Below are 14,198 nucleotides of genomic sequence, written 5' to 3'. Positions count from 1 at the left end.
AAAAAATTTTTTTTAAATGTTTATTTTTGAAAGAGAGAGACAGCACTAGCAGGGGAGGGGGAGACAGGGGGAGACACAGGATCCCAAAGAGGGGCTTGAACTCATGAACAGTGAGATGATGACCAGAGCTGAAGTTGGCGCTTAACCAAAGGAGCCACCCAGGGGCCCCAACTGCAGCATTTTAAAGCAATTTGTTGGAGCAACAACATGATAAAAGGGAAAACAGAAAAACCACACATTTTGCAAACATTTGGTCTTTCAAAGCCATTCTGACAGAGGGTGAGGATGTCAGGTAGCCAGCAGAGAATCCGTTTACATTTTATTTTCCTCCTCCTCACTTCTAAATTTTAATATGAAAGCTCTAATCATTGAATCGCTATTAACTGATTCCATTCTTTCTGAGAAGCCCTGAAGCAAGGTCACATGCTAGACTTGAACCCAAGCTCTTTGCTCCGCTCACAAAAGGGGAAAAGCTCTCCTTTTCCTGGCCCCCATACACTGTTCAGAGAAAACAAGTTTGTTGGGCATGGAGACTGACTCCATTTAAAGAACCTTAGCTCATGAATCTGTTCCCAGAAAATAAAATAACTGGTTAACAGTCTTGAATGATTTGTTCTTTGCTTTTGGGCAAATTCCAGTTTCTTCTTGCTTGAGGGTGAACAATAAAGTCCACAAGAAACTCCCACGGTTTTGACCTAGCCCAGCGATTTAACCTTGGCGCCCACTCGCCAAGGCCATGATGGAGTAGCTGTGTGCCTGCTCCCCCCCCACCCTGCCTGCTGGCAGAGAGCCTGTTATGAGTCACGCAGAAGCTAACCAAGGCCTCAGGCTGCAGGGGGTGAGAGTGGAGCAGTGAAGCTGGAGGTAAGTGGGCCCTGAACGAAGTGTTAGGATCTTCAGGGAGTGCCTTTAACACCTTGGAAAGAGCTCAGGGATTTTCCAGAAACAGGTTGGCTGGGGGCCAGAGGAGTGGAACTCCATCCACAGTTGGTGCTCAATAAAAATTTATTAGAAGCAAATTTAGGCTTGGGGCGTTCTGGCGGATAAGGAATGAGCCCGTCCTTTTTATAGAAAAACAGATCTTTTACCCATAATGTGGTTTAGGAGAAAGGAGCCACAAAGCTGGGGTGATCTGTGCCCCAGACTCCTTTGTTCTAAGGAGTGGCGCTCAGCTGTAGCTGATGGGAACGGCGTCCAGAGTTGGGCAGTGCACCCAGCTGACCATGGCATTGCTGCAGGGAGCCACAAGGTCAGGGTCTAGGATCTACTTATAAAAACACCCTAAAATCTAGACAACAGAAGGGAGCCCTCTTGCTTCCCTGCTGTTCAGGTTGTACATAAAAACCAGGGGCCCCTGCTGGTCTGACCCACATGGTTGCTGCAGCCCTGTGCTTTGCTTCTGAGGGACAGGTCACACTGAAGAGCCAGAAGGGGGGTTAGGGTAGGGGGACATTACCATTTATTGATTGGCTTACTCTGAAGCAGTATAGATCAGACAAGTAAGTTGATGCTGCATTACAACAGCGGCTTATTTTCATTACCACTACAGCCCTTGATGCTTCATCAGTGTAACCTTTTTTTAATTTTTTATGTTTATTTATTATAGAGACAGAAACAGAGCATGTGTGGGGGAGGGGCAGAGAGAGAGGGAGACACAGAATCCGAAGCAAGCTCCAGGCTCTGAGCTGTCAGCACAGAGCTTGATGCAGGGCTCGAACCCACCAACCTTGAGATCGTGACCTGAGCAGAAGTCGGACACTTAACCTACTGAGCCACCCAGGGGTCCCAGTGACATTCTAATTATGTATTGACTCATTTATATTCTGCCTTGTTCTAGAAATAATTTCAAAGCAGACATCCATTTAAGATTTCAGGTAGTGGGGTGCCTAGCTCGCTCAGTGGGTAGAGAGCATGTAACTCTTGATCTCAGGGTTGTGAGCTTGAGCCCCATATTGGGTGTGGAGATTACTTTAAAAAAAAAATCTTAAAGGGGCGCCTGGGTGGCTCTGTCAGTTAAATATCTGACTTCAGCTCAGGTCATGATCTCACGGTTTGTGAGTTCGAGCCCCGCGTCAGGCTCTGTGTTGACAGCTCAGAGCCTGGAGCCTGCTTCGGATTCTGTGTCTCCTCTCTCTGCCCCTCCCCCACTTGTAATCTGTCACTCAAAAATTAATAAATGTTAAAAAAAACTAAAAAAAAAAACTTAAATAAAAAAAACTCCAGTTAGTGACATAGACATAAATTTTAAATATACAAGGGAATGCGGCTGTTATCTGGTCTGGTGATCACTGTGGTTTTTAGTCACAACACTCTATCCCCAAAAGGAATCTTTTGCAGAAACAATGCAAATACCTATTTTATATAGATCAAAGCAGTGTTTGAAATATTCCTGGAATATCGTCATAGAATCCCTAGGCCTTTCTGAACTTTCCATAAAGAGGTTCAGTCATTTTCTCAAAGTCCCCAGCAAGTTAATAGCAAGGAGAGCCCAAGCCTCTGATCTCCAGTTCGGGGATCTGCCAACCTCAGTGGTGGTTAACCCTTTAGACAACTCCTAAAATTGGGCCCCGGCTGAGACGGGCTAGGTGTTGATCGCTAGCTGGCAGAGGCGTGTGTGGTCCAACAGTAGAGAGTGGCAGCAATGTCCACACGGCACAATATATACAAAAAGAACAGCCAGAAGACCAGTTATTCACCGGTTTTCACCACCAATGTGCCTTAGTAACAAGGGCAGCCGAATACCTAACACAAAATCCAAGTGAGTTTTGGGAGACTTGAGAGGGTACAATGTGCCCTTTCACAGTTGGGAGCTCTTAGCTCCTGGAGAGGTAAGGGCAGATTTGTCCTTGAGATTCTTAAGAAAAGAAAGATAAGGAGGGCGGCCTAACTTGGGCTTGTGATCTTATTCTGGTTTAAGCTTTTAGAAATTGAGGAGATGCGGCGCCTGGTGGCTCAGGTCATGATCTCATGGTTTGTGGGTTTGAGCCCCATGTCGGGCTCTGTGCTGACAGCTCAGAGCCTGGAGCCTGCTTCGGATTCTGTGTCTCCCTCTCCCTCTGACCCTCCCCTGCTCGTACCATCTCTGTCTCAAAAAAAAAAAAAAAAAAAGAATTGAGGAGAAAAGTGACTGGTATCCCATCCCTACCTAAGAAGTAACATCCTCCCGGAGCCATCAGCAACTTTTCTTCACTTTGAAATGAGTTAGCAATGGGTTTCCTCTCGCTTTCCTTCAAAGAAACAAGGGCTGGAAGTTTGCGGAAGGATTTGCTAGGCAGAAGGGAAAGGACACACTGGGGACGGGGAGCACAACTGTTACGGATCCACAAGCAGGATTCCTGAAGGGCCGCACCAACACAGCACAAGCTCTAGACTTCTTGCCAGGAAAGCTGAACCTGAATCTAATACAGGCCCTTGAGCGAATCTTCACTTACAGGAAATACGGCTGGGGACATAGACACCAGCTACATAAAACTGCAACGAAGCAAGTGACAAATCTAAGAGAGGCAGTCTGAACAAAGGGACCTACCCCTGCTCTGCAACAGGCCTGTGCCCCCACCCGAGAGGCACGCTCTAGACGAAGAGATGTGAAAGGCCACAAATGCAGCACGGGGTCCTTTTCCGAACCCAGATTTCGACAAATCACTAACAATGTATTTCTGAGGTACCTAGGGAAGGCCTACGACCTGTAGGGATGGTGCAAGGAATGAATGGGATTGTGTGAGGTGTGAAGATGGCCGTCTTTGTGATAGAAAACATTATATTTCTTGCGAGATACATACTTGATTATGTAGTAATGCCTGTTATTTCCCTTAAAATGCTTCAGCCAAGAGTAATTATTTCATGACAAAGAATCAAAGCAAAATGATACCGTGGCACGAAACACGGTACGTCAGAGACCTCCCCCGGGTTCGTTCTGGCCTGATCTGGGCCCTGGTTTCTGTTCACCTGGCAGAATGGTTGGCGTATCAAAATCAAATGTTTATTGCATGCAAGATGCATGCATACTCTCATCTGATCCTCCATCAGTCCTTTGAAGCATTAGCCCTACTTCCCATGAGGTGCCCAAGGTCACAGGATCCAAATCCAGAGCCATCTCACTTCACCTTCAGAACAAGCACCTGTCGGATCTGGCAGACGTTCGGGAACTCTTCTAGCAGGTGGTAAAACAAATGCTAGCCAGCGTCCTGTGCCCACCTTCCCACACTGCTCTAGGCTGCACTCACACCCCATTCCTAAACTCTGACATTTGTTAGCGACCCGCACACATTTCATTCACTGAGGAGTGTGCCGAGCCACTACGTGTGGTAGGAATCATGTTTCAGTGTGTTTGGTGTTTCATGTGTGCATTATGCACATCCCCTCAAGACTATAAACTTGAGGGGTAAAGCCAGATCTTTTACATCTTCAAATCCTGTTGCCAAAGGACTGGAAATATACTAGGTGGGCAACAAAGACTTGAGTATCATTTCTCTGTCCTTCTCATTATTTGATCTATGAAAAAATTAAGCAAAACTTGAAGAGCTCACTTTGGGGTATGGGTTACCCTGTACAAAACCCTTGTGGTTTGGCCTGAAATAGCTTTCTGATCCTTTTTCTACAGCCGTGCACCCTAAAGCAAATGAAATATGTGAACACAATACTAAATGCCTACATATTTCTTCTATCTGATCTTTTTTTAAAAAAAACATTTATTTGGAGAGAGAGCGAGATGGGAGGGGGAGGGAGAGGGGAAGAGATGGAATCCCAAGCAGGCTCCACGCTGCCCTTGCAGAGCCCAAGGCAGGGCTCAGACTCAGCAAACGGTAAGATCACAACCTGGGCTGAAACCAAGAGTCACTTAACTGACTGAGCCACACAGGCACTCCTATTAAATCTCCTAAGAGAGAAGTCTCATTCATATTTTAGTTCTGCTTTAAAATCAACATTTTTTTAATTTTTTAAAATGTTTTATTTATTTTTTATTCAGAGAGAGAGACAGAGCATGAGAGGAGGAGGGGCAGAGAGAGGAAACACAGAACCAGAAGGAGGCTCCAGGCTCTGAGCTGGCTGTCAGCAGAGCCTGATGCGGGGCTCGAACCCACGAACGTGAGATCTGACCTGAGCCCGAGTCGGAGGCTTAACCGACTGACCACCCAGGCGCCCCAACAATTTTTTTAAAAATGTTTATTTTTGAGAGAGAGAAAGAGACAGAGCATGAGCTGTGGAGAGACAGGGAGACACAGAATTCAAAGCAGGCCCCAGGCTGAGCTGTCAGCACAGAGCCAACATGGGGCTCGAACTAGTGAATCACAAGATCATGACCTGAGCTAAAGTCAGCTGCTTAACCAACTGAGCCACCCAGGCGCCCCTAAAATCAACAATTTAGGAGCAGGAGGGATTGGTGCATAAAAAGAGTAAGGAATCTGAGTGCTCTAGCTTGTAGTGGGAATAGTGGGCCCTCGATTTGACCCTGGTGACCCACAGAACCATTAGCTCACAAGATGCCCAAGTTTCTGGGCCTCGTGCCTCAAGCCTGAGGCCAATCTCCCAGCAATACTGATCTCCCAGACCTCTGGCTTCATACCAGCCGGATCCCCAGCCTCCTCAATCTAAGACTTTAAGGGTCAACCCTACTAACTCATCCCCTCAGCATCCTGTCAAATCATGAAACCTGCTAGGTCAGGGTAAGGGTAAGGCTGTATTTTTACTCTTAATACAAAACAAGTTGATATGGGCAGTGAGGGCAGAGGCAATTATCTGGAGTCTCCAGTGCTCCCGTGTGTACACAGCCCAGTTTCAGTGGCTGAAAGGAAGACCCTCTCATTCATTAGCTTCACAATGTGCTGCTCCGCCAGGAATCCTTTAACTTTACTCCCCTGTGATGAAACTCACTTTGGCCTTAATTGTTCAGGCGTCCTTAGAGCAGTGGTTCTAGAAGTACCACGTCCTGCCCAGCATCAGCATCGCCTGGGAACTTGTTACAGAAGCATGTTAAGGGCATTACCCCGCACCCACGGAACCAAAACTGTTTTAGCAAGCCCTCCAAACACTTCTGATGTGCTCAAGTTTGGTCATTACAGTCGGGAAGCACCATCAATCACTTACCAGTTAACTCTTGAGAAACAGAAGCATTTCTTCTTGGCTTGTTCTCTCGGTCTTGATTTCTCTTATTTTAAGACAATGACCTTTCCCCATTTTATTCCACCAGAGAATGCTAATTAGAAGTAAAACTATTGCTTAATTTTTTTTTTAAACTCTGCATTCCCAAGTTACACTGTCATTTTCTTTTTGTGTCTGTGTCCTTGAAAATCTAGGGCAACACGTCTATTCCACGTGGTTGATTTTCTTATCCACAAGGCTGTTTTCACTTTATTGGAACTTTCCACGTCTGAAATTAAGCTTCTTTTACACCTGTGTTCCACATGTATCTATTCCACAATCCTTTACACTTGGAAATGCTTACAACAGAGGCTCCGAGGCAGAACCGGGCCTTTCACAGGGAGGAAAGCTGAAGGTGAGAGATGGAGCCTACAGCTAGTGAGAGTTGCAAGCTCTAGTGCCTACTAGTCCGTGGCTCACAGCGGGCACTCGGTAGTGAATGAATGAATGAACAAATGAATGAACCAACAAAGGAACGAACATGGAAGTTAGACCTTTAGCTTCCAGGCTACTGTTTCCACTAGGTCGCACTGTCTCTGTTACAGTTGTGGGAAGAGGCAAGTCTAGCCTGGAAGAGCTAATAATCTGGTCCCACTTAAAATCCTAGCTCTCAGGTGGTGGTGGTGTTGCCAGAGTCGGAGAAAACAAGTCTTCAGAAATCTTTCCAGTGACGGGGCACCTGGGTGGCTCAGTTAAGTATCTGACCGACTCCTGATTTCCGCTTTGGTCATGATGGTTTGTGGGTTTGAGTTGTGTTGGGCTCCACGCCAGTGGAGCCTGCTTGGGATTCCCTCTCTCTCTCTCTCTGTGTGCCCCCAGCTTCTCATGCTCTCAAAAATAAACTTAAAAAAAAATTTTCCAGTGAACCCACATTCCAGAATCGCTGAAAGAACACCGTATGTCAAGGGACAGTGTCTGAAACACGCAGCCTTGTCTAAAGACCCTCAGGTCTAGGACGGAGAACGAGCTCTCAGATGGTAAAACACCTGGTGATGTGAGCTCAACACGAGAAGCAAGAGGTCTAGTCTCCTTCAGGGTCCTGACTTGAGTCAGACGGTGTGGAATGAATGGCAGGTGGTTGCAGAGCGGCATGAAGAGGGCTAATTCCTCCCCGTGCCCACAGCAGAAGGGAAACCAGGCCACCCTCTAAGTTAAATTGCAGCTGCCTTTAAACAAATGTTTTCTAGTTTCCCCAGTGACATCTAGGAAACAACAGAAGGCTGTCACAGAAAAACGACTTTTGGACAAGCAAATATCTATCAATAACCACGACAGGGTGTTTCTAAACAGCCTAGGTGACCACGAAAGCAATCCTGCCAGCGGCACGTGTCACAAGCCAGGAGCAAAGCAAAAGCCTCGACGAAAGAGCTAAACCACCCCTGCAGCCCGGCAGCTCAAACAGTGAGCCTGCAGCGTATGATTTCTACGTCTGACTTAGCAAGGAAATTACTAAATCTTTAGCTCAAATTATAGTACTTCACCCTTCTGATAAGCAGGGGTGAGATCTCCAGATAGTCCTGAAGCAGCTGTATCCCGCTCACATGATAGAATGGAAGAGCCTAGAGTAGGAAGGCCTGTTGTCTTTTTTTTTTTTTTTACTCCGGGCTCAACCCTGGGTTCAAGTGCACTTAATAATTCTGATCACATGAAGGCCCTTAATAAACCTCTTTGTTGGTTGAGTAAATCCTAACTCTGCCCTGTTTCGAGAGTTTAAGTACTGCCCTGGCAGTTTTAGGCCAAGGCAGGGTTTATGTTGCAGGAAGTGAAGACAAAGGAAAGATAACAAGGATTAATCATCACATAATCCTTCGAGCAATGTGAAATAACAGTATCACTTTCAAAGGAGTCTCTCCTTTTTTCTAAAGGGCGTTAAGGGACTCACTGCTCAGCACATTCTTAAGGAGACAGCGTTGTTGTGATCGAAATGCTGTGAGTGGAAGGGGCCCAACCACCCAAAACGAGGATTTCTCACTACAGTAAAATTAGGAATTCAAAGTCCTAGGACATGGAGTGCAAAGAAACCTGTAAGATCACCTACAAGAAAAGGTTTCCAAACTCATTTGAAATCTATTTTATCTAACATTGTTCACAGAAACTGATTTTACAAACTATTACCTTTATTAATGTGCCATATATTTTCCATGCTATATTATTATTTTTGATGTAAGCTCTACACCCAACATGGGGTTTGAACTCACGACCCCGAGATCAAGTCATACACTCTACCGACCAAGCCAGCCAGGCACTCCGATTCTCCAGATTAAAAAAAAAAAAAAAAAAAAAGCTGGTAGTGACCCATTAAGTTCCTATAATCCATTTATCTGGTTCTAGCCTAAAATTTGAAAAAGTGCTAATCTACTGTCACTGCTTTAATGTCCCCCCTCAAAAAAAGGGGGGTGACATAGCACAGGAGCTAGGAGTACCAACCTGAAAGTAGACGACTCACGTTCAAATCTTGATGCCTCTATCCTCAGCTTCTGTGCTTCAACTTTCTCCTCCATAAATCTGGAGAAAAATCTAGCCCCCAAATTTTATAAATGGGAGTTATACTCGTGAAGATGCTTAAAAAACAGGGCCTGTTGAGATGGGAAAGTCAGGCTTCAATGTTGGGCCAGTACCACACGCAGCAACGTGAGGGGGGCCTGGGCTGGCAGGCTGATGGTCCATCCACCACCCGGAAGCGTTGGACATGGTTAACACCAACTATTCAGTGGCCTTCAGTGAGACGCATACACAGTACACTATAAATACGACAAATAGTGCTTGGCAGTGAATGTTACATTATTTCCTTACTTTCTGAAAATTGTCAGAGGGCTCACACCTTTAAAAAAAAAAAACTAGAGAAGCATAAATTAAAGCCTTCATTTTCTAAATGAGTGACCAAAAGAAATCAATCTTTTTCAATTTAGCCAGTAGAGAATTATGGCGAATTTGGTTATTTGCATCTGGTTCTTCTGTCTAGTTCCAGGACAAATGTCAGCTAGCTGCTCAGCCCCCAGTGAAGTCAGTTGGTCATCTGGGACTCAGTAAGCCAATGGCAGCACCTGTAACGGAACTGCGGCACAGAAATGAACTTGGTACGGCACCGAGTTCAAACTCTAGGTCTGCCACTTAATAGACATATAATTTTTGACAAATTTCCTTTTGTTTCCTAATCAGATGTTCTTTCAGTCAAGGGGAAATTTACTTGGCAAGGCATTTGAGAGGATGAAATATGAATGTGCAGAACCCATGAGCAGACGCCACAATCAATTCAATCAATACCGGTTCCCTGTAAAACCAAAGGGCTGGGCCCCTTACGGATATGCTCAAGCTGCTCTAATTTTAAATGGAAGAGGAGGAAGTCTTCAGCTTTGTTCTCCGGTATTTATTATTACTTATTCACTTTAAGGCATTAGTTCTAAAGGCATATGGTCATTTGCAAGTAAAATGTAGATAAGCAGTAAATGGCAAGACTGCTTCAAACTGGATTTCACAATGATCTTCACATCTTCAAGTACCGAGGTTCCCTAAGCACCTGCTGCATGGATCAAACCAGTTAACTGGTTGATACGGGTACTTAATAGCGGTGTCTTCAGCATTCAATTCTAATACACATGATATACATACATGGTAACTGTCCACTCACAAAACTCATCAATTACAAATTAGAGAAGGGGAGAGGACAGATGGGGGTCAGAATGAAACACAGAGCACAACGGCCTTAATCAGACTCTAAATGAAATCCTTCCTACACTGTGAAGGACGATGAGGTCAGGGGTTAGTTTTAATATACTCAGATGACACCCATACTCAGTTCAGATAAAATCAGGCTCACAATTTGACAAGAACAGTCATATGGCCTTGCCTGTAACAGACCCTCAAATGTTTCTGCATGTTTGGCTCAACTCCTTAAAAATCACTGCATTTAGAAATTAGTGACTACAGGGGCACCTGGGTGGCTCAGCTGGTTAAGCGTCCGACTTCGGCTCAGGTCATGATCTCACAGTTCGTGGGTTCGAGCCCCACATCGGGCTCTGTGCTGACAGCTAGCTCAGAGCCTGGATTCTGTGTCTCCCTCTCTCTCTCTGACCCTCCCCTGCTTGCACTGTCTCTCTGTCTCTCAAAAATAAATTAAAAAGACATAAAAAAAATGTTTTTTAAAAGAAATTAGTGACTACAATTCTGATTTTTCTCAAATTATTTTACTTTTCTACTAGAATTTTTACCCTTTAAACGGTCTAATGTTTTTCACAATTAAAAAAAAACCACAAGTAACAGACTCTACTGATAAATATTTAAGTTTGATATATACATGAGTGTGTTCTCCCAATCCTGCCCCCAGTCAAGAAGTACTTTTCTTTTTCCAACCTAAAATCAACAAACCTTAGCTCACCGCACTGTGTGCTGGAACAGAAATCCCAATGCTTCATCAATGTTAGAATGCAATCCCTGGTGATTTTAAATGATTAAAACCTAAATGATATTTAAAAAACATCAACCTGCCAATTAAGTTCTAACTACGAAGCAGGTGTTAGCATTTAACATTTCTGATGTCTGAAAGTAATTTTAAAAGTTCAAGTTCAAACACGCCTTCGACCCGTCCATCCACCAGAAACTGTATTCATGTACGCCTTCCTCCTGAGGGAAAGGTCTTTTCTCTCCTATTAAGTTCTCAGCAGTGATCTACAAATACCCTCAAAGGATCAAAAGGAGGTAACACAGGCTGGACCATTGAAAGATGACGATTTCTCTTCAAGCAAGGACATACTTAAATTTGAGACTAAATGCTGAGAATAGTCTGCTTTTTAAGAAAGGCTACTTTGGTACACGGATTACTCAGAACTTAGCAGTACTTGTTAAGATGTGATTCTTCTAATTTGCAATGTTCTTCCTATGTTCACTGAAATTTTTATTTGAAACGCAGTGTCTTGGACACCTGGGTGGCTCAGTCGGTTAAGCGTCTGACTCTGACTCAGGTCAGGATCTCCCAGTTCCCGAGTTCGGGCCCGCATCAGGCTCTGTGCTGATGGCTCAGAGCCTGGAGCCCTCTTCAGATTCTGTGTTTCCCCCCCACTCTCAAAAATGAATAAACATTAAAAAGAAATAAAACATAGTGTCTGACTGATTTCCCAAAGTCTCATTCAATCCTATCTTTTCATCGTCCCGTTTTGAGGAGATAAAGGCTGATTCCACACACCTGAATTTTTCAGATTATCTTCTGACTTTAAAATAAATTCTCAGGTCAATACTTAAGACTGGTTAGCTTAACAGCCAATGTGATATTATAAAACAAAAATTACTGGAACCTCGTGGTACAACTGAATGTTTACAGAGAGAATTCTTTGAAAACTAACCAGTGATACACTCTGGAACTCGGACACTCCGCTTGAACACCCCCTGCAGCACAATCTCAGACCAGCCCAAGCACTCATACTCACATCATTAGCTTTTCTAGTTTAACATGTCCACTTTATTCCATGTAGCACGTGACTAGATAACACTTACATCTGAAGAAGAGATGGTCCACACAACTGCTCTACAGTAAAACACTAACTCTAAGACATGTAGCCTGAGGTCTCCATTCCAGGCCCCCCAGACACGTGACATCACAATGTAGGTACAGGTTCCACTACGTTATACATCAGATAAAAGGGAAGCATCAATAAACTTCAGGAAGTAGTAAATTCATCTGTCCCTTCAAATGAATGTGCAATTGTTACAAAGCCATAGTAAATGGTTTATAAAATGTAGTTTTATTTTATGTTACTCTGCTATTACATAGGGCATAACATTTTCACAAGGCTTTTTTGGGACTACAGTCAATGATTAGCAACACACACAGCGGTCCGACTCCTACACAGCGATCACTAGACAACTGGACCCCCCCTCACATGTGCACAAATCTGCCTGGAAAAGTAGGAACGCTTTAGACTTGGACTTGTGGACTTTATCTCCCCTTCCTAGTGTACTAAGAAATGACATGCACTTGAATTTGCCAAAAGCAATGCTTGTATTCTGGCAGCAACATGCTACTTCTGTCACACAGAAAAGTGAATACCAGAACTACAAAGGCAGGAGGTGGAAGTGGGTTTTATTGGGAAGGGAAGTTACCAACTTAAACAGCAGCGAATGAAGAGAGAGGACGGAAGCTTCCTGTGTTGCAGACACACACAACCTCCATCATCTGTGATGCGGGAGGGATTTCAATTCTGACCCCCAGCGTAGAAATGCCAAATGCTTTTCCATTCAATCTAATACTTCTGGATTCCTACCAAAAAAGAATACACTGAGAGCACGGAAAAGTGGCTTGCTGAAAGGAGACCCCTGAAGAAGAGGGAGGGAATGTAGAAATTAAGTCATGTAGAACACTTTCGAAATTGTCATGAACTACATTTTCATATCTTCACAGTAATACAAAACACAGTCACTTGCAGAACTGGTTCAGATTACTTAAATACCGGATAGAGTTTTAGTCCTCTACAGAGTGTCTGGAAGTTACTGACGTTCGTATGAAATGAAGCTAGTAATACTTTTCTACAGCAGTAACTGCACACCAGGAAGGCCACGACAAACACAAACCAAGGAATGGAGTTTCCCAAAGCCGCAGTGTGAAAGGACTAGAAACAGCTGATTCCATACACACGAGTGGGTTTCTTTGCTAGAGGAAATCCGAGTGGAATTAAGGAATGGAGAGGAGTAAAAAGGTTTCTCGAGGGGAAGGACGACACCCTGTGCGCACTTAGTTTTCCGCCCCTTCCGCGGCGTCGCACTCTTCTCCTGCGCTGTCCGACGTCCATAACTAGGGGAAAATCATAGTAAGTTATCCAGACAACAGACACGGGGACAAAGGCTGGAAGTTAGATTTCTCAAAATCCTAAACACCATCAACTCCTCCCCCGAAGTATATTTTTGTAAACCTCCCACTACACATTTAAAAATGAAACACAAACTACTTCAGTATGTTTTTACAGCTTTCTCTCTTTGATAACAGCAGTATAATTTCAGGAAAAAAAACAAGGTAATATTGTTAGAATTTAACGTTCTCTCCATTCACAGCAGCCAAATGCTCTTCCTGAAAGCACTACTGAAATACCATTTATGAAATTAATAAGGTAAAAAAATTTTAAGGAGGGAGGTGAACCATAGTCATAATAACAGTTTCCAAATATTCGAAGGGCGACTGTATTGAAATAGGGGCAGACCTACTTTGTGTCGCTAAGGGTTAACCGGGAACAGGTGACAGAAGTTAGAAGGAAGTAGTTGTGGGCGTGAAAGTATACAGAAAGCATTCTTCAATTTAAAACTTTTTTTTTTAACGTTTATTTCTTTTTGAGACAGAGAAAGACAGCGTGATATGGGGCTCGAACCCATGGACTGTGAGATCATGACCTGAGGTGAAGTTGGACACTTAAGCAACTAGGCCACCCAGGCGCCCTGAGAAAGCATTCTTTAATTAGCTAGGATATTAAAACAATTATTTTCAAGGACCTCTCTCCAATTTGAGGATGGAACAATGAAGTGAAGAAGGGAATAGTCAAGATTTACTGACTATATTCAACAGTTTACAAAATGAATTTCTATTAGATCAACACCAAGAGACTACTGGCAATTTTAGAAAAGCTAGAATCTTATATAATCTTTAAAAGTTATTTTTTAAAAAACTAAAATAGAAACAAAACAAATATCCCTAAAGAACTGTCTCTTTAAGAGAGAAAATAAAACAAAACCAGTTAAGAGATGAAGGCAGCCCCACAGCATTCTTGAGAAGAGGTATAATGGCTCAGTTTGCTTTTCTCCTCTGGCAGCGGTTTACACTGACCATTCGACTGCTGCCCCCAAGAACAGGGAGTTCTACCGGCTGGGAATCAAGTCTCTTCACAATTTCCTTGTTCAGCAAGTTGAACAGATGTGGTGCTAACATTAAAAAATTAAAAAAAAAAAAACAAAAAAACAACCCTTTCTAGCAAAACTAAAGCTCCAAACTGGGAAGAACTATACTCATATTAAAAACAGTAGTCCTGGGGCGCCTGGGTGGCTCAGTCGGTTAGGCCTCTGGCTTTGGCTCAGGTCAGATCTCA

At 43.8% G+C, this 14,198-nt stretch overlaps 1 protein-coding gene across 2 annotated transcripts in view; it reads right to left on the bottom strand.

Annotated features, from left to right (window-relative positions):
* Window positions 1–11,850: 11,850 nt before the first annotated feature.
* YWHAQ (tyrosine 3-monooxygenase/tryptophan 5-monooxygenase activation protein theta) overlaps window positions 11,851–14,198 on the bottom strand; it is a 41,566-nt gene continuing 39,218 nt past the window's right edge. Inside the window, exon 6 of one of the 2 annotated variants that reach the window (XM_029938320.1) lies at window positions 11,851–12,388. In XM_029938320.1, the coding sequence (XP_029794180.1) occupies window positions 12,236–12,388 (153 nt within the window). In that variant the 3' untranslated portion in view covers window positions 11,851–12,235. Of the gene's footprint in view, window positions 12,389–12,489; window positions 12,920–14,198 lie in introns of those variants that run through there. The other variant, XM_029938321.1, reaches the window with a different exon arrangement.

The sequence above is a fragment of the Suricata suricatta genome, chromosome 4 (assembly GCF_006229205.1).
Source record: "Suricata suricatta isolate VVHF042 chromosome 4, meerkat_22Aug2017_6uvM2_HiC, whole genome shotgun sequence".
Lineage (NCBI taxonomy): Eukaryota > Metazoa > Chordata > Mammalia > Carnivora > Herpestidae > Suricata > Suricata suricatta.
This window is presented reverse-complemented; position numbering and strand designations above follow the sequence as displayed.